The sequence below is a fragment of the Pseudonaja textilis genome, chromosome 1, assembly GCF_049901715.1.
Source record: "Pseudonaja textilis isolate UNSWEBS1 chromosome 1, rPseTex1.2, whole genome shotgun sequence".
Classification (NCBI taxonomy): Eukaryota; Metazoa; Chordata; class Lepidosauria; order Squamata; family Elapidae; genus Pseudonaja; species Pseudonaja textilis.
This window is the reverse complement of record NC_141990.1, coordinates 137,412,934-137,433,833: the sequence shown is the minus strand read 5'-3', so window position 1 is coordinate 137,433,833 and position 20,900 is coordinate 137,412,934. Positions and strand designations below refer to the sequence as shown.

The 20,900-nt window shown below is 37.6% G+C and overlaps 1 protein-coding gene across 1 annotated transcript; it reads right to left on the bottom strand.

Annotated features, from left to right (window-relative positions):
* Nucleotides 1-4,865: 4,865 nt before the first annotated feature.
* GEN1 (GEN1 structure-specific endonuclease) lies at nt 4,866-20,786 on the bottom strand. The gene is made up of 14 exons (XM_087917544.1): nt 20,649-20,786; nt 19,261-19,446; nt 18,580-18,766; nt 17,423-17,599; nt 16,450-16,560; nt 14,211-14,284; nt 13,959-14,050; nt 12,384-12,534; nt 12,256-12,292; nt 12,049-12,129; nt 11,074-11,204; nt 9,588-9,649; nt 7,856-8,002; nt 4,866-7,585 (listed from the first exon to the last, which is right to left on the bottom strand). The coding sequence occupies exons 2-14, from the start codon at nt 19,419-19,421 to the stop codon at nt 6,216-6,218; spliced, it is 2,781 nt and encodes a 926-aa protein (XP_087773670.1). The 5' UTR covers nt 19,422-19,446; nt 20,649-20,786; the 3' UTR covers nt 4,866-6,215.
* Between the last annotated feature and the right edge of the window lie 114 nt (nt 20,787-20,900).

Here is a 20,900-nt window from a genome sequence, read left to right as displayed (position 1 = left end):
GTACATCTGCGGTATAATCCAAGTTATAATCCATGCCAAGAAGAAATCCCAATTCACTGTCACTACTTTGTTTATGCATATCATTATTTAGGACCCACAGATCAATAATTTTAGAGGTCTGTGTACCACTGAGTGATTTTCTCCTCTACCAGCATACACGCTGTAATCTCAACTCCAACTCAACCTATACTATTACCAAACAGAAGAGGGGGAGCCTCAGCAGCATCTTCATTTCCTGGAAATCAGCTCACCTGGCTAGATAGGAGAGCACAATGCTGAGAGGCAATGTTAAATTTGCTAAGCTAAATGTGCTGAGCTTGCTTGTTTTCTTGCAGACACTTCGTTACCCAAATTAGGTAACATCACCAGTGCTCCTTACTAGCACTGATGATGTTACCTAGTTTGGTTAATGAAATGTCTGCGAGAAAACAAGCAAACTCGGAGAGCACCAAGGACCCATTTTGGTTTCGGCAGTTTGGTTCTCACCAGGCTCAAGGTTGACTCAGCCTTCCATCCTTCCAAGGTGGGTAAAATGAGGACCCAGATTGTTGTGGGAAATAGGGTGACTCTGTAAACTGCTTAGAGAGGGCTGTGAAGCGCTATGAAGTGGTATATAAGTCTTAAGTGCTATTGCTATTTCAACCCTGAGCTACAAATATTTTTCTTTATTGGTAAGCTAAAGTTGTTTAGTGATTCTTCTGAGAAATAAGTGTGATTTTTAAAGGCATATGGAATGCAGAAAACTAGATCCCATGCAATACACAAAAATACTGAAAAATACTGTAGTGGCAATGCAAAATGTATTCTTATATGATCAATAATTACTTAAGAATAGAGATAATTTGGCATTCAGGTTCTTCCTTAAATAACCCCCCTTTTACTTGTGAATGAACAGTTTTTATGGTAAACTCTAGATAAATGAAAGGAATAGTTATTATTCTGTATATATTGATATATGACCTTGGTTAAAACCTTGATATGGTGTTGAGCAATGTGTCTATGGAAATTCTCTATCATCTAGGTCATGGCTATCCCAAAGGTGCTTTTCAAAAGGTAACTGGACTTTCTTGGGTTTTCTTCCCCCTGGAAAATGTTTTGCTTCTCATCCAACAAGCAAACGTTTTCAAGGACAAAACCCCCAAGAAAGTCCAGTTGCCTTTTGAAAAGCACCTTTGTTGAGCAATGTCAGCCTCATGAAATGTTTGCGTCTTCTTTATTTTAGGGGTTATGGGGACTTCCGTCTTTGTCCCCCAAAGTCCAGCCTTCAATGCCTGGCTGTGTAGGTTCTCCTGCTGTTTTGATGGCACTCTTACGGGAATCCCTGACATTAACATTGATGTACCAGTAGACCAAAAAAAAAAAAAAAGATACCAAATTAATTTGCTTTCAATGTTACGCATATCCCAACACATCACTGCAGTATTGCCCACTCATACTTCCCATGATTTTGATCCGTTTCCATTCTTTTTATAGTTTAGTTCTAAAATAGAGGAGAAAATCAATCCTAGAAACATGCTTTTTTTTTTTCTCTCAACAAACAATAAAAAAATCTGAGAATTGCTCTTTTTGAGCAATTGATTCTTTGTTTTCTTCCTATGGAGGAAATTTATATATTTGTGTCTTTTATTGTTGCACTGGCATAAAAAGAAATCTAACTGCAGTTTCATAATCTTCTGATAAACCATTTGATTCATAAATTCTTAGAGGAAATGACTGTCACTTAAAAAAAAAATCAAGTTGTTCAAATTTGAAAACAGAAAAACAAAAAAAATCTTGTGATATTTTTTCTTCTTCCCTTGACCTATTTCTACTTATAAAGAGGTTATCTTGAAGCCATCTCTGAGAATTTTAGCATTAGCACGGTTGGAATAAGAAGTGGAAGATTAATGGAGGCAGTGTCACAAGTCAAGGTAAAAATCGTTTCATGTCTAAGGAAGTGTGAAGCACTGCTATTTTGCATCAACAGATGAAAGGAAACCACAGTTAGCAATATTACTAGATCTGTTATAGACTAAGTGCTACTGGTGAACAGTAAAACACAGTGCTAGATTTAGCACTTTGTTCTTCAGGAAACGAATACTTTGTATTTCTATCACTGTTTAAATGAGGAGGCAGCTATTATAAGTTAGTTTTATTCAGGCTTTTCTTTGTTGTTGAGCAACAAAATCTACAGCTTAAAATCATGGACCTGTACAATAAAAGAAAAAATCAGAGGCATTTAACAATTGATATCTTTTGTCCTAGGCTTATATTTGTATCAAAAAAACCAAACAAACCCTGAGTTAAACTGGGTTAAGAAATTCATTGGGAAGTTTTCTTGGCATGTTAAGAAAATATTTGTTATTTTGATCTCCTGCTTTCTAAGATTAATTCTTCTGCAAAGTTTTCTGTTTTGAATAAAAAGGTGCACAACAATTTTTATAATGTATACAATTACAAAGAATGATATGCTATTTAGCATATATTTAACTTTACCTAATACAGATATGAATGGCTAAGGAATATGGAAGGTGTAACATATTCAAATACAAAGTTGAGCCATCTGTTTGCATATTTAAGACAACTGATATAGCTTTACTTGAAAGATATGTGGAAAATTCTTTTTTTTAAAGATATATTTTAATAATTTGAATAACAGTAATCACTGGAAAATATTTTGCAGTCTAATGTGCACTGCTAACATCTTGACAGATTTATGAGATCTACATTTGCCTCTTGCTTTATTGATAAATATTTGGCTGTGCACATTTAGCCTAGAGAAATGGTTGGGATGACATGGGGTTTATTCATATTAATCTTTCCAATTTAAAAATAACATTCTATTTTTTTGCAAGGGAGTCTTGTATTCCTCATGAAATTATTACTTGAACTCAAAACAATATTAGTCTTAGGCTAATTGTTTTAATGAAAATTAATAGTCATATTTATGTTCAGACACTAAAATCCATTGATTTTTATGGGGCTTCATCCCAAGGTGATGTTCCAAAATGTTATCAGCATTCTAAATATATTTTCTAATTCCAAGAATCCCATCATAGAAAGAGGTTTCTAGACCAGCGATCGCCAACCAGTGGGCTGGGGACCACTGGTGGTCCATGAGAAAATTTTGGTGGTCCGCAGAGAAATGTCACCCCCAAAGCAATTAATCCAGGCTGTGTGGGAACACAAAGCTGTGCCGCCCATATGGCCTATGGGAACACAAGGCTTGCATCGCAAACAACATGAAGTAGTGAGGGGAGGGGGGGAAAGGGCAGAGGGGGGGAAGCTGCCCCACACGCCCCATGTGCCTCACCTGGCCACCAGACTGTTTCTTTCTGTTTCTTTCTTCTTCTGCTTTTGGCTGCACACAAGGAAAGCAGTCTTTCTTTCTGTCCCCCAAACTCTGCCAGAAATGAGTCTTTGGGACCCTGCAAGGCATCCTGCTCCGAGAGTCTGCACCGGCGCAACAAGTCCCACAAAGATTAATTTCTGGCAGAGTTTGGAGGAGAGAAAGAAAGACTTCTGCTGCTTTCCTTGCATGAAGCCAAAAGTCTCTCTTTCTCTCCCCGAGAATGGAGCTGGAGCTGGTATTCTGCGATCCCAAATAAAGAATGATCAATCGGGATGAAAATGGGGTGGAGAATTTTCCTGCAGACTTCTTTGGAGATTTTCCCAGGGTCTCTGGTCTGCAGGATTTAAAATTATGAGTTTGGTGGTACCTGAAGTCCAAAACATTGACGACCCCTGTTCTAGACCACAAAAATCACACCTTTTCGGACATCTCGATAATATGCTTATTACAAGGTTGCCCTGTCTGAGATACAAATGAGATACAAATCAACACTACTTTAACTCTTTTATCTAAACAGGCTCATGAGCACAGTGTGTTTTTTGAGTTGTGTTTCCTTGATGCAAGGCATTTATGGTCCTGTTATAAAATTTTGGCAATAAAAACACTTAAACACATTAAGTTGGATCTTTTGCCAATATGATAAGCTATGGAAAACAAAGCAAAAAGAAATGTGCTATACCTCAGTGTTGTGCTTGCCTAGACAAGCTCCTGCAGTTTCCTTGGTAATGTTTGTGGAAGGGGTTTGTCCTTTTCTCCTTCCTAGGACTGAGAGAGAGGTGGCTTTGGGCCTCAGGCAGAACTAGAACTCCTGATCTTCTAGTTTCTAGCCAGTTTCTTTAAAAAATAAACCCAAAGACTTAGATACAGTACATTTACACAACTACACCTTCTAAGAATGTTAAGTAGCACTTGATTTCTAACAGTGTATATAACATTTGTAATGTTAAGAGGAAGAATTCCGTACAATATGGCAAGAATGGATGTGAACACAAAATGTTCTATGAGGGAAAATAAACATTAAAAAGGGTATATACTGACTCCTGCATTGCTGTATCACTGCAATTTGCCAGCCTATAGGATAAGCAGAGGGAACAATTTTTTTATTTTTCTTCCCACTTCAGGCCAACACTTAGGTCACAACTAAATAGAAAACTAGTTATTTTTTCCAATGGCCTTGTTTCACACAGCAAGGGAGTAGATTCCTGAACTATGCCATGTCATATTGCAGGGATACACTTGCATTATTTTAGAAAAATCCTTATGAATTTAGAATTAATTTTGTGAACCTGGGACATAATTCAGCTAAACTTGAGTACTTTTTCTCTCATGGTTTTAGTGCGAAAGAATTCAGGAGAATATTTTCAGTTGTTCTACTGAAGTAAGTAGAAATTCAAATAATTTTGCAAATTGACTAGGATTGTCACATTTTAGCCATGATTTGTCTTAACCATGACTTGTAGAACACTTACAGTGGCTACAATCACATGCTAAACTATACATAAATCAGACAAATTAGGTGATGACACAATACATGTGAAATCAGATTCTGCATCTTTTTAATAATGTATGTGACCATATATTGTGAAAGATAAAAATATGTACATTAGAATGTCACTTACACCTCCAATTCCATTGCAAAAAACAACCCTGTGAATTAATTAATGTTTTCACCTTTTCATGAATCAACAACAATCACCAAACAAGATGCATTTCTTTCAATTTTATATCTTAGAAAATTGATACGATTTGCACCTTGATCTGATCACCATCATTATTAGGAGTTGCATTGTGCCAAGACTGTTTGCTCAAGTGCTGTATCTTGACCAACAATAGCTATCAAGAACTGGCATTGGGGATCATTCCAGCCTGAAGTAAAAAGCCATAATTTGAAATTGGTACTTTTGGCATGGAAAGAATCCATTTTACCAGTAAATACAGAGCTTATCTACAAAAGACAAAAATTCGATCTAAGCAAGATTAGAAATAATACAACATCTGAAATCAGAGAAAATCACTAATGTTACAAATACCATAATTTAAAAGTCTGTACTCCCCTTAACTTTAGCCATTACATAAATATTGTTGCAAAGTATTTGTGTCTAATTATTAAAATTTAAACTACTATTATTGAAAAGCATTGCATTTAAAAAAAAAGTCTATATGAAAATCTATTTAAAAACCAAATTATATAGTGTTACAAATGAAAGTCATTATGATTCTAAGACATATAATCCCAAGTTAGAAAATTGGTCAAAGGAGAAAACAAAGAGCAGATAAAGTACTAGATTGAAGCAGTCCTCTCTGATAAATTAGATTTCTAATTCTAAAGGTATCTTATAGGCCAGTTCTAAATTGATTTTTTTAACCGCTTTATGATTCTGGTATTTAACTATGTTGCATGTGTAGGGATTGACTCCAAGATTGGATGTAGAACATTATTTAATTTGGACCTGAAAATCTGCAGCAAATATATAAAAACATATACTATGATAACACCAATCTGTTCGTGTAAAAATGTCAGTAGCTTTGCCACTACCATTGATCAGTAAGTCGTTACATATTTTATACTCTGCAAAAAACTTAACATTATTATCTATTTATTCTTGAGTTCATGCTATTGTGGTATGATTGATGCAACCACTCAAGCAAATTATTTAGGAAAAATTCAGCCCAACTCACAGCAGGTCTGTTAGTCAAAATTAGAACACGTCACTACAGAAAAGTTGCTTGAAGAATTTGTGAGTCATTTCACTTCAGACACTTCTTTCAATCTTCTACTACTCACAGTTATGGAACTTATTAAATTTAGAGGACATTTAAAATCTATCAAGACATTTGAGATATTTCCAGATGAAGACATCAGAGAGAAGGGAACAAGAAATTCTCAACTGCTCTTCAATCTGTGCTTCAGCCTTTCAGACAGAGGCAATGGACTCTCAAGCCACATATTCAAATCACTTCTGGTCTCCTGAAGACAAGGATCATCTCCACATTTGGAGAGGCTTGGAGACTTGGAGAGAGGTAGAAGCAGACGTTCTTCTGTGGATAAATCAGTGTTGAGTAATTTAAGAGCGTGCTCAACTTTCTCTTTTGGTTCTGGCTGAATCTCAAATGCCAATTTCTTGTTGTTCCTTTTGCCGCTGCACTTATCCTTCAGCTGAACTGCATGACTCTTTATTTGCTGTTTTGAGATCTTATGACCCTTCCACCTGCCCTCCACATTTTCACTATCACTGTCCTCAGCAGGATAACTATTTTGGCACACGCTCTTCTTAAGTGAGCTTTTCATGTTTCTCGGCACAGATTTCCCCCCGATTTGAGAGTTATCTAGGACTTGATTTGACCTAAAATGCAAAATTTGCTGTTTGTTTTCTAAGTGGCTCACTTTTAGCTTTTCAGTGCACAGCCTCAAAGAACTTCCTGAATCCTTGACTTTATCTGCTGCAGTTTGTGGGTTATAACTTTGGAGATCTTCTTTAGAGTTCTCTAAGCTTAGACCCCGCAGATGTTTTTCTAGTAACATCACATTTTCAATTTCCTGAATGCTGTCAGGAAGAAATGAAAATTCCCCTCCAGGGCTAGTTGTTCTCTTTATCGGTTCTTGCAATTGTACGGCGTTTAACAAAGACACATTTTTAACTTTGGGGAAAGCTTCCAAACTTTCCCTAGTGGTTCGATCTTTTAAAGACAAATCATTCATCTCTTTAGGAAAGCCTGTGTTTGAAACAGAGTAATCTACACCAGTGATTAGATGGGGATCGTGTTCTGCAGAATCTGAATACTGCGTGAGGATATCGGTTGCTTTACTGTGTGGTGGAGAGCACTGACTTAAGGAAGACTTAGATTCTGAATACCAAGGAAAATTAACATTTCTTGGAGAAATGCTGAAGGAGGTCCCTTCCCAGTCAATGCCACTTAGCTGCAGATCAGTATTTGCAGAAGAAGCCACAAGCTCCTTAGCAAATAAGTTTGTTTGTGAGATTAAAGAATTAGAAGGTTTATATTGATTTTCTGGGTTTCGTGAAGCAAGAAAGAAGTTGCTTGGCTTTCCTAATGCAGTAAAAAAATCTGCAGAGTCTGAAAAACACAGAGATTCGCAGCTCTTTTGGGGAAATTCTTGCAGGTCAAAAACAGGCAAATCAGATTTTGAAATTTGGCTGAGAATGTTTTCACACGCAGGTTGCAAGTTCAGGTCTGAAAAAGTATCTTCACTGTTCCCTGCTAAGCCTTCTTTCACTTTACTTTTCTTCTTACCTAAGGCAACAACAACAATAAAAAAATACGTGAAGAACATCTTGTTAAAAACAATCTTTAAAAAAAATGAGATACGAAGTTAAAAAAGCACTGTGTTTTTGATTTTGTAATCAGGCAATTGTGGGAGAAGTGGGTAAGCTAAATGGCTTCCATTTAAATCTAATTTGTGTGCAGAAAATTCTATAGAACAACTGGCCATTTGACAGGCATACGGTGACTATTTAAGATGTGAAACATAATAAAACAAAACATGCAAAGTTTTCAGCTTACTTTTCTTTTTTTCTTGGCCAATTTTCAACCTCTCCATTTGATACAAAGCAACCACTTCAGGATAGGCAGCCTCAAATAGCGTTGACTCTTCTATTGTTATTAGAAAGGGATCGGCCGGCTGATCTTCAGTTGTAGCACAGTAATGATCTGGAACAATGAAGCAGAGGCAGAGAAACATACTTTTACTAGGTAACTACAGGTGATTCCCTTAATTACCATTTTCATATGCACTCCTTTAGAAAAAGGAACATATAACTGTTTCTTTGGATTGGAATATGTTACCCTACAGAACCTACAGCTGAGGCTACCGTGTTTAACCCTTGCTGTGTAGACCCTCCTTAATTTGCATGCAATCCACAAATATCTGCCCCCCACTTTTTGACAAATTCTTCAAACAACCATATTTGCGCACCCCTACCCACAACACGATGGAAAACTGATTTCGCCTTATGAGAAATTATAATGTAACTGTACAATGTAGAGGGCACGCAATATATGCCTGAGAAGTGAGAAAAAGAAATTCTTATTTTAAATGCTGTCTTTTTCCATTGTGCATATGACATTTTCATATAAAAAGTCAGGATCGGTCATTCATGGTCAGCTGGCAGATGGTCTCAAGAATTTTAGAAGGAAAAATTCCCAGTTCTATCTGAAGTTAGTCAGAAGTCGACCTGGGGTTACTAGGCTACAGAAACCTGTACCAAGAAAGGGACAAAACCGGAATGACTGTGTGAATTTAATTTCAAAGCAGTAATTTTATGGAGAAAAAAGACTCCCAAATCCAATGTTGACATTATTGTGTTTTTATTTCTATTATAGTTTCATTTAATTTAATATTTACACGTTGTTAAACAGGTCTCCTATATTTGTTTCTTTATATCCCAGCTTTATTATTTTTACAAAGAACTCAAGGTGGTGAACATATAAAAAACACATTTTCCTCCTCCTGTTTCCCCCACAATAAAAGCCCTGTGAGGTGAGTTATGCTGAGAGTGAGTGACTGGCCCAAAGTCACACTGCTGGCTTTCATGGCTAAGGCAGGATGTGAACTCAGATTCCTGCTTTCTAGCCTGGTGCCTTAACCATTAGACCAGGGGTGTCAAACTCGTGGTGTCACATGACATATCGTGACTTCCCCTTCACTAAACTGGGCATGGGCGTGGCCAGTGTGTGAAGCATCTGGCCCATGGGCTGTGAGTTTGACATAGGCTGTACAAGTAACCCTTGACTCATGACCACAGTTGAGCCCAAAATTTATATTGCCAAATGAAGCATTTGTTAAGTGAGTTTTGTCCTGTTTTACGATCTTTCTCGATGCAGTTGTTAAGTGAATCACTGCAGTTGTTAAATTAGTAACGTGATGATTAAGTGAATCTGGATTCCCCATTGACTTTGCTTGTCAGAAGGTTGCAAAAGAGGATCACATGACTCAGGGACTCTGCAATCATAAATATGTACCAGTTGCCAAGCATCCAAATTCTGACTACCTGATTGTGGGGATGCTGTAACAGTTGTTAGTGTGAAAAATGGCCATAAATCACATTTTTCAGTGCTGTTGTAACTTTGAATGGTCACTAAACAAACTATTATAAGTTGAGGACTACTTGTACTATACATGAAGAAGTATTATATTTCTATTTCTCAACATGCCCACCTTTTAAGAAGTTTCTTACTCCAGTTTTAAATTGTACTGGAACGTACCCTTCTGGTATGCCCAGCAATGAGTACTAACCTGGCTTTTGCCATGCAATTTCAAAACAGGGAATTCCATTTCTAATCCGTGTCTTGATTACCCTGTAGAAACAAAAGTTAAAGTCCTAATATTTGTGTGCAAAAATGAAATCAGGCATTTAAGGAGCCACCATGTTTGACCATCCTGTAGATAAGGGCTGCTTCCATGGTTCTTTACCATTCTGTAGCTATGCCCATGAGTTGGAGTTCTGCACAATTGTGTGAGGAAACCATGTACCATTTCTCTGTGTCTCCTAATCAGCTATAGCTCTCTCATAATCATGATGACTACACAGTTGTAGCAATGTGTGTCAACAAGCATGAGGGAGCATCATAGAGAAGAGATTTCCATACACCTGGCTTGCTTAGAATGCCCCTAGAAACAGGGAGACAATGCAATTATTATCTTTGCATTATTCGGCATTGATAACTTAAAACCTGACTACCATTAACTCATATTTCCTTCCACGTTCCGTAAATGTCAATTAAGAGTACCTCAGACCAATGTTCCATAGGCAATGGATGATAGCCACAACCTACACTTTCAGGATGATCATTTATGTTAGTTCACATGGCCGAGCAAGATAAATATGAGTTGCGCTCTAAGTTTCCTTACACAGATAAAGCCTTGGTGGCACAGTGGTTAGAATGCAGTATTGCAGGCTGATTCTGCCAACTGCCAGCAGTTCGATTCTCACTGGCTCAAGGTAGACTTGGCCTCCCATCTTTCTGAGGTCAGTAAAATGAGGACCCAAATTGTTGGGGGAAATATGCTGACATTTGTAAATTGCTCAGAGACTGCTGTAAAGCACCATGAAGCAGTATATAAGCTTAAGTGCTATTGCTAGTGCTACATGAAAGGCTTCTTCGAGGTTCCCCTAGAATTTTCCTGCTCAATGTATCTCGCTCTTGGGATCACTGTGGACAGCAGCCTTTATCCTGCTGTTCTTTAGCAGTCTTTTGAAAAATGGGCCAAAATCCAAAACTCATGTTGATACTATAGAATTTCTAATCTTTGAACTGGAATCTTCAGCAGTTTCAAATGCTGTTTTGAATTGTGGATTTTTTTTCCCCCTTGAATCTATGTAATGTATTTCAACAGACACACCAGGGAGTCTTAGCTACATCAACAAAACGTTAACTCCACTGGTGGCATTCCTGGACTAACCAACAACAAAGGAAGAGGAGGCTTTAGGAACTAATTATAGAACTAATTACCTCACTGGCTGTGTTCAAAGCACAGTTAAACAGATATCTGTCAAGGTGCTTTCATTTGGACTCCTGCTCTGATCAGCAGGTGGATAGCCTAAATAATTCCTTCTAATTTTCAATATTTGGTCCTGAAAACACTGCAGTATGCAGGCCATTTTGTTCAAAAATGAAAAATGCAGAATCAGGAGGAGAGGCACAGAACAAAAAATATTTTCCACTTCCAGATATAAAACAAAACAAAGGGTGAATTCTAATTAAATTATAAATTGAGTTACCGCAGGGCCTGCAGCTGCTTTGGATCAGTATGGCCAGACTTCTTTCTGTTCATGTCATAGTAAGTCAGAAGGCTACACAATTTCTCACAGGCGTACTGCTCGGTCCAGTTCATTTTCTTCACAGCAAACCTCTATTTGAAACATGTTGGGAAATCACAAATACAACACAGATGGAAATAGATCTACTGAACAGCAGCAGCACTGATTCTCCCTGAAGACTTGACGCATTTAGTTTGAAATGTCACGAACTTTTTAAAAATGCCACAAGGACAGAACGGTCACCTTAAAGTAATTTCCAAACCAAGTAGACACAGAAATATAAAGCAGGGGAAACCAAGGGAGCTGTATGAGGACAACCAGACTGCAAAATCCACTGAAGCATGTTCTCAAAGATGCTTTTTCAAGAGGGCAATTGGACTTTCTGGTTTGTCTTTGAAGATATTTCACTTCTCATCCAAGAAGCACCTTTGGGACAACCATGACCTGGATGACTGAGAATCTCCAAAGACATGTAGCCATATAAAGTGTTTAAATAAAAGAATACATAACATATGTACAGACTTTCAACTGTTGACATTACGAAAGTAGTCCTCTAGTCAAAGAAATCACACTAAGTTCTGGGACACCTGCTCCAACCTACTGATCTTGGAATAAGACCTACAAATGTCGTATCTGGTTATTTACCTGAACTGGGGATATTGACATATCTCAGTATAATTCCATCAGCACAAACTAAAGCACTTGCATCCCTGCTTGTTTATGTGGTAGAACAGCATGCAGTTCTACACTGAAAGCAATTTCCCGGAAAGGGATCAGCTCCCCTTCATTGTATGTCTTAAAGCAGAGGCTGTACAACCATCTCTTGGGAATATTTTAATTTGCTTCCCTTTACTAAGAGAAGGATGGTCTTAATGGACTAAACTGTATTCAACATTGAGAACATTTTAGCATGCAAGGTAGTGTCCTAATACTTACTTGAAAAGATAATAAATTTGGCCTTTGGCACCCACTTAATTTCACTGGTTTGTCTTTGCTGATGAGATATTCGTGGATAACCTTAGCAGAGAAAAAGTAAAAAACAACAACAAGGCATTTATTATTTATCTCATTTATATAATACTTGAGGGAGATAGTTATAGGTTTAAATGATTCTATTTATGCATGCATGACTTGTAAAATTACCTCAGGAAAGGGAAAACCTTCACATGCCTTGGCTTTTCTGTAAATGAAATATACACATCTCAGATCTATGAATGTCACAGAGGTCTTTCTGAAGCAATTCAGAGCAAATTATATGAAAATACACCTACTTTTTAACACCTTCCTCCACTAAGCTCTGTTGCTGCTCTGACTCAGAAGAGTGCCAGTCACAGGGGCAGCAGTAGCTAGTATCCAGGGGCTCACAATATCCCACACTACCACAGATACGACATCCCATGTCCTCGTGATCTTTATAAGAACCTACAAGAAAAAAGGAAGAGGATTACAGGCGAAATATTTTTCTTAAAAGACAAATCTGTCCCATTTTTTTATATGTAATATATGTATAATGTATATAATGTATGAATTGCAGAAATGGCAAAAATGAAGTGCACCTTTCCTTGTTGAAGCAAAAGAAATGATGAGAAATTTATTTATTTGACCTATAATCCATTTTGATTTAGGGTGATATGTAGTGCTTCCTCCTCCTTTCCCCCCCCGCAATAGCTTTTCTATGAAGTAGGTGAGGTTGAGGAAAAGGCACTCGGTGACTTTCCTTGGCTGAAGGTAGCTTACACATTGGTCACCTACTCTTAGTCTAATAATGTTATACTACACTGTTTATTGGGACAAAATGTTACTGGTTAAGTTAAAACTTTTCAAGTTAATGTTCAAGTGGGTTCACATAATGGCTTGCTTGGTTTGGGCTTAGACGCTGTTGAACTTAGCTACTGTGGCTGGTAAATCATGCTTTAGGCTAGGGCATTTAGTCTCCCAGGCCTTTTGAAATAGTTGCTAATGAACAATCATCTTTTTGAGGTGGCATATGGACTATATGACACAATACAATACTAATTTTATTAACAAGTATATTTAAAATAAAAGGGTTGTATTGGTCGTTGTTCTGAGTTCCTATGCTTTCTGAAGTAAGAGCCTTACCATACTTATTAAAGTATTCAAATAAATACACATGCACTTCATTTAAACATATGGTTTAGCAATGAGTTATTATTTCATACATAAGATTCAGCAAATTACAATTAAGCAGATAATGGCTCAGAGTGGTGTGAAAATCTAATAATTCAGATACAAAGTTAAAGAGAAATTTTATTTTTTTCTGCCAAAGTGTCTGAATGTTATCAACTCAGGAAACTTTTTGTAACATAATCTAATCTGCTGTTTTGTATTCTTTGAAGCCTCTGCACATAACTTTTTCAATGCATCTGGATAATATATTATTTCCTTTTCTAGTCTGAGAGAAACAGAATTTTATTCTTTTACCTGAATCTGATTTGTGCTTGCTCTGAAAACCAGAGTTGGATTGTCAAATGAGAGAAGAGAATTCACTTATCCAAAGGTAACTAGTTTAGTTTTGTAGCTCCATACCATTTTAGCATTACGAGTCTTGTTAATTCATAATTCTACCATATGGCAACAGGCATAAAACTGTAGCTTATTGTTGATTATGCAGGAGCCCAACAGTTTGCTGCAGCATCTGACAGTATATAAACTCCAAATCAATTCTACCACATGGAATTGCTTTGACCAGGGGCTGCAACTGTTTTCTTTTCAACAGACAGGAGATGGTGATCACAGCTCATCATCATGATAAGTCTTTACACACCAGGGTGCTCAATTCAAAGGGAGACTTCAATACACGGAATCTATTTTCTGAATTGGCTCACCTGGATGATGGCACACAGAACAGTGAAGCGGTTTTTTAGCTATCGAGACTGAGACTTCACCCGACTGGAAATGGTCTTTCCAGGACTCAAATCTAAAGCAATATTGAAACGGTGATGAATGTATAGCACTGAAAAATAATCACATCTCTATATACAATGCATATACGTTGGCACATTATAAATCTGAATCGTGTGAGGAATTTTCTCCCTGAGAAAGGAAAAAATACGAAACACAGTTTAAAAATAACATACCTTTGCAGTAAACTCTGTCCTTTCAAAGTTTTGATCAACTTTAAAGCCTGTTCTTTTCCTACTCCAGGAACTCCCTTTGAGAACCAAGAGAAGAAGTATTTTGATAGTTTAGATAAATGTAGTAACGAACGTCACCAAATAAATAAAACATGGACTAGCTAAAAAATTATGTTAAAGAATATTAATTGCAGTTGAGTTTGATTGCAAGATATCAGTACCATTGGAGAGTGCTTTGCAAATATGTGGCACCCTATTTATTTAATGTACTTCTATCACACATATCCTTCCATGAGCTCAGGATGGCTCAGATGTAGGCAGCATGTGGCCTTCATTTACATACTGCTGAGATAATATTTTATAATCAGCATGACTAATGCTGTGGGATAATAGAAGTTGCAGTCCAACAATCTTGTAACGGCGCCACCTCTTGCTTATGTGGCTTAGCTCTCATTTTATGTTCACACACAAAAAAAGAAAACTCTGTAAAGCAGTTCAGTTTGAAAGGCAATGAGTCCTAGTTCTAGAGAAACTTAAAAGAATAAAGGGCAAATAGGCAAAAATAAGACAAGACATTCAAGGGGAAAGCAAATACTGTCCCACAAAAGCACACCGATAATAAGAATGATATATTGCCACAAGCAGTGCCATCAGTTACACTTTGACAGGGTTAAAGATGCCTTTGAGATGCCTTTTAAAACAGAATGTGCAAAGAATTATAGCCAGAAATATTTGTATTATACTCTTATGTAATCTGTTATGTAGACGAGTGTGTTGCTGAAACAGTTTTAAATCGGTGCACTCTTCTGGGATTGCTAAGAGACCTAAACCAAATTGGCCTAGGGTAAAGGGAGGGCAAAGATATTTTGAAATGAACAGCTGGTAGCTAAGTCCTAAAAAATATAGCTGAAACAGCTGTGTCAACTTGACAAAAACACATACGGGTAGTCCTTGACTTACGACTATAATTGAGCCCCAAATTTTTGTTGTTAAGTGAGACATCTGTTAATTGAGTTTTGCACAACCATTCCACAACCTTTCTTGCCACAGTTGTTAAGTGAATCACTGCAGTTGACAAGTTAGTAACCTAGTTGTTAAGTGAACCTGGCTTCCCCATTGACTTTGCTTGTCAGGTTGTAAAAGGTGACCACATGGCCTTGGGACACAGCAATGGTCATAAGTGGAAGCCAGTTGCCAAGCATCTGAATTTTGATCATGTGATCATGGGCTATGAAAAATTGTCATAAGTCACATTTTTCAGTGCCATTGAAACTTTAAAAGATCACTAAATGAACTGTTGTTAAGTTGAGGACTACCTGTACTGGGAAGGCTGTCAATTCCTTTCTTTCCTCTGAAAAAGCAGAGCTGGACTATTAGGGTTAAAAGATCACTTCACATTGAAGAAAACCCAGACAGAATCCAGCAGGAAGCTTTGCCGAAACCTAATTTCTTCCACAAAGAAACTGAGCTTCTTGGTTTGTGGTGAGAGAAAGTCTTAGAGCCAGTCATTCCTCCTCCCTGAACACAGAATCACTTTCAAGCAAGTATCCTTTGGCATGAAAAAAACATGGCGGATGAAAAATAAATCCATTGTATAGGAAACTTGTATAAGAAAACATTTAATGTAATAGAGTAATATAATCCTAGAACCTTCATGATTTTTGGTTTGTGTTTATGGTTTTAATTATGTGTTTTATTGATACTGTTTTTATTGTTGGCTGGAAACTGCCAAGAGTATGATATAAGTTAGGTGGCTATCTAAATATTTTAAATAAATAATGATGCCAATAAGTTTTATAATCTATGTCTTTCTGTCTTTCTCTTTTTGTCTCTGTCTGTCTATCCTATCTATCTATCTATCTATCTATCATCCCAGGAGTGTCAAACTTGATTTCGCTGAGGGCCGCATCAGGGTTCTGTTTGACCTCAGGGAGTTCGGGGGCCATGGCCTGCTCGATGTCACTCGTGTCGAGGGTGCCTGTGGAGCACTCTGCCAGCGAAAACAGGCTCTTGAGCCAGCTCCATTTTCAGCTGCGATGGCCTCCTGCAACCCTCTGCCAGCAAAAACGGAGCTCAGAAGGGCCATGCATGGCTCTCCTGAGCTCCATTTTCGCTGGCAGGGGCACTGCAGGCCAGTCTTTCACTGTTTCCAGGGTGGCCCTGCAGGCCAGATCTAAGCACCCTGCAGGCCGGATCTGGCCTTGAGTTTCACACCCCTGATCTAAACTGATTATTTCGTTACCTTAGGAAGATAATCACAGCCAAGCAGAATTGCTAATCCGATCAGAGATTCTCGGCTGCAGCCTAGTTTCTCTTCAATATCAGATATCAAGTAGCAGTCAACATGTGGGTCCTGTGCAGAATAGAGAACGTTAGTGACACTCCCTCTTAATGCTTCATCATTTTTCATATCTTTACTAGTAATACCACAAACATTATTAAATAAGTTTGAAAATATGGTACTTGCTCTAAGGAAAACTGTATCTTGTCAAACCATGATTTGCAGACATCATGGTGTCTGGACAGAGGAGGTGATCCATTCCAACAATCTAGGATGAACAAGCTGAGCATTTCACAAACCTTCTTCCACAGACCACAGAAAAGGCATACAAATACGTTTATTCAAAATTCAGTCCTACTGAATTGAAAACAAATCCCCAAGAGTATTTCATATTATAGTCACAAAGAGTAAACAAAGGTGGCATGGGAGTGAGGTGAAAATATTTTTCTGAGTGAGAGAGACAAAAGCTATCAGAGATTCAAATTATTATTTTTTTAAAACCGAAGTAGCAAGATAGACTTATTTGATTAGAGAAAGGCCAATAACCACATTTATTAGTGACTGGAAACCCCTTATGGATTTTTTGCTGTAAAAAGAAAAAAATGATTTTGTGATTCATGGGTTTGATTAGAATGTGTCTATTATGGAAAGAAAAAAATTATGCTGTAATCTTAGAGTGGGTAAAACAAAAATGTATTTGAAACAGCCATTAAGAAGATTGAAAGCCACTTCTTTATACCTTTTTATTTTATTTTCCTTTCCTTTTTTCTATTCCTTCTTTCTCTTCTTTCTTCTTTGTATTCCCCCCACCGCCCGCGCTTATTGCTTCCCTTTTCTTGCTTTTCTCTTTCAAAATGCCTATTGCTTATTTAAAAATAAAAAATACACTTTAAAAAAAAGTAGCACATATAAAAAATAAAGCCCAGTAAATTACCTTGACGTTCATGGTAAAATTTCGATATACTGTTTGAGCGCCGTAAAGGAAGATATCTCCGTCATTGGTGATGCACCCATCCACATAGCCATTTGCATTCAGGTAAGCGCACATTGCCTCTGCTTCTCCAGCTGCTTGAATCCATGGGATTCCCAAGCACTCCAGCAGTTCAAGGCACTGAAACAGGAAAAAAATCCCAATGGAGGAAGCAATGAGAAATACTATTGGGGTGAACAATTGCTCTTCTGCTCCCTTTCTAAAAACATTTGAGGTAGCCAAGACCACGTTGGTATGGTTCCTTGACAAATTTTGGTGGCAAGATGCATTAAGATTGGAACGGGCTGTACTGATGGTCCACCACAATAGAGCCCAAAATTTATGTTGCTAAGAGAGAAATTTGTTAAGCGAGTTTTGCCCCATTTTATGATTTTTCTTGCCAGATTTGTTAAGCGAATCACTGTACTTGTTAAATCAGTAACACGGTTGTTAAGCGAATGTAGCTTCCTCATTGACTTTGCTTGTCAGAAGGTTGCAATGTCCCTGGGACACTGCATCCGTCATAAATAAGTGTCAGTTGGCAAGAACCCCAATGGAATTCACGTGACCTTGGGGATGCTGCAACAGTCCTAAATGCGAGAAATGGTCCTAAGCCACATTTTTCAGTGCCTTTGTAACTTTAAACAGTCGCTAAGTGAACTGTTGTAACTTGAGAACTATCTGTATTCTGTATCTGTATTCCACTTACAAGGTAGAGAGTGATTTATGCAGTAAGAAAATGGTGTATAACTTCGATAAATAAATAAATCTAAAATGTGAAGATATACTCCCCCAAGTCCTTCTGAGGTAATCTGAACATTCTGCTTACATATTAAATATAAAACCAGCAACCATTGCAGCCAAAGAAAATCAAGGACAAGCAGAGAACTTCAGGTTTCAAAACCTACTGAAATATAAGCCACCAGGCTTGATGAAATGGGCAGGAGAGCAACATATGCCCAATTAATCTAACCAAATTGCTCTCAAGCAATACAAAGTCTGCAAAAATTAGCATTGGTTCAATAAAACATATTAAATATGGATGCCTCCTACTGTATGAATCTGATACTTCCAGTATTCAGCATCCTGTAAATATAACCACTGTGATCTAACCAACTTGCCTCTTTCAAAATAGATTTGAAACGGGATCTCCCTTTTTTGGCGATCTTAGGCTTTCTCAACGGCCCAAAGCGAGCTTCTATTCTCTTCTGCACCGTGCTGCTTTTCAGTTTGGGGAGGTCACCCTCCGTGACCAACACCAGATGGATCCCCATTAGTGTTAAAGAAGAGACACGGCAGTAAAGATTCCTGCAGTAAGAGAGTGAAGTGAAATAGCATATCTTATATTTCAATAAATAATCAATTTATTCCCATGCCTCACATTTTCTCCAAACCTATCAATATAAGGAAACTCCATGTATTTTTGGCTCCCATCCCTCAAAATAGTTATTTGGATTAGAAAACAATTGAAAAGGTAATCAACGACATGAGCCTGACAAAATTCTTGGAAGATGGTATGAGGTACTTTATGGCTCTTATTTAGTCACATTGCCTACCACACATCCTACCAGCATTTGCAGAGAAGGCCCAAGTCCAGGCTAACTGAGCATTAGCAGGTTCAGAATTCTTTTCCATGAGCACTCAAAAATTTTGTTCAGGACCTCTTACAGAGAAATGAATTCATTATACCCCAGACTGAAATTATACTATGCCTTATATTTTGTATTTTGTAAAGCCCCCAAGAGAAGTAACGTGTCATATGTTATATATCAGCAATTTATTAGCACAGGCACTGTACCTACCTAAGATGTGGGTTTGTGACTACTCCCACCATCTTCTTAACAGCCTGTGCTTCACACACCCAGATACTTAAATCAACAGCTAATGTTTTTCCTTTAAGACTGCAGAGAGGGACATGTTGCTTGACAGGTTCCAGGATTTGCCACAGGCTAGTTACTCCCATGGTTCCAAATATTCAGACGCACTGCCTGCAAAGATCAAGATAGATGGAGGGATGGATGGATGGATGAATGCCACTGAAATGATTTAAGACAGCTAAACCAACCACAAACTCTCCAAACAACACACAATATTTTCCCTCCAATCCATCCCAATCTGACACATGCTTGTTGTAACATTATGGGCCTGCTCCTTATGTCTGTGTCTTTTTTCTGTCCTTCTCCCACAAAAGGATGGTGGCAAAGATTGAGGGAAAGCCTAAGACTGAAGATATGAAACTTGGACTTGAAAAAGCACACACAGGATCATAGTGTGTGATCATAGTTTCAAAGGCTGAAAAACCAATATGCAGCGCGAAGAAATTATCTCTTCAGATCCACAAGGTTCAAAAATTCAACTACTGTCTCTCATAAGACATGCAGCAGTTATTATGAATCCTTCTAAGTTTTCTTTTTTTTAGCAATTACTGCAGTGACAATTACTACTAAGTTAAAAAATAAACTTAGTAGATCAGAATGGAAGAGGTTATTGCAATCATCTTTCTCTACTACCTAAACAGTATTCCAGAAGTTGCTGTTTCCTGCCTGCATTAGTTTTTTTATTCATAATTCTAATATTACAACTGCATTATTATTTTAAAATCTGGAGCATGCAAATGTTGATCTAGGCTAGTTTGGTCCAGTGGCTAAGGAACTGGCCTGCAAACCAGGAGACTGTGAGATCTATTCCCACCCCCTCCCTAAAAATGAAAGCCAACTTTGGGCCAGTCACTCTCTCAACCCACCCCAGGCCACCCCACCTACCCCACAGGGTTGTTGTTGTCAGGAGGCAAAAAGAGGAAGAAGGATAATTATGTATGTTTACCAGCTAAATTACTTATAAAGTAAAGCTGGGATAAAAATCAAGTAAATATATAAAGATGCATCTCATTTTTCCCTTTAAACTATTTCCTTTCCCTGAATTTTGAATTTTAAAACAATCCAATGTATGTAGAGCAAAAGTCTTCAGATTACCTCCCTGCCCTGGAATATTTCCTTCTGTAATCTGCTTAGAGAGGGCTGTAAAGCACTGTGAAAGCAGTATATAAATCTAAGTGCTATTGCTATTCTGCAAATTTTTATTTCTGGCTATTTATTCTCTTCTTCATCCCCTCCCCTTTAATGATTCATCATTCCCTTAAATTTTCTGATTTTATTCCTAATTTAATTCAATAACATCTTTTTTTCCTTACTGTGTTAAGAGTATCAGACAAATTAATTCATGTACTGTTTCTTTTTCAATTCACCCTAGAGAAGTCAGTTGGAATGCAATTTATAGGGCTGTAAGGTAGATTGGATTTAGCTTCCAAAAGATGCTTTGGCATCCAGAGTAGTGTAAACACAGCAGATGCTTTACGGTGTTGCAGACAAATGTCACATGCTCTTGAGCACTCTGTCAATCTAAAGAATTGTAGGATTCTACAATAAAAAAAAACAAAAAACAA

Bases quoted from the DNA above. Each gene is read 5' to 3' on its own strand.
- GEN1 (XM_087917544.1), bottom strand. From the start codon at position 19,421: ATGGGAGTAACTAGCCTGTGGCAAATCCTGGAACCTGTCAAGCAACAT. The intron at 17,600-18,579 runs GCAAGTTGGTTA...TTCCTGTTTCAG, and splicing joins TCAAATCTATTTTGAAAGAG to TGCCTTGAACTGCTGGAGTG. The intron at 11,205-12,048 runs GTAAGTATTAGG...TGTTTCAAATAG, and splicing joins CAAATTTATTATCTTTTCAA to AGGTTTGCTGTGAAGAAAAT.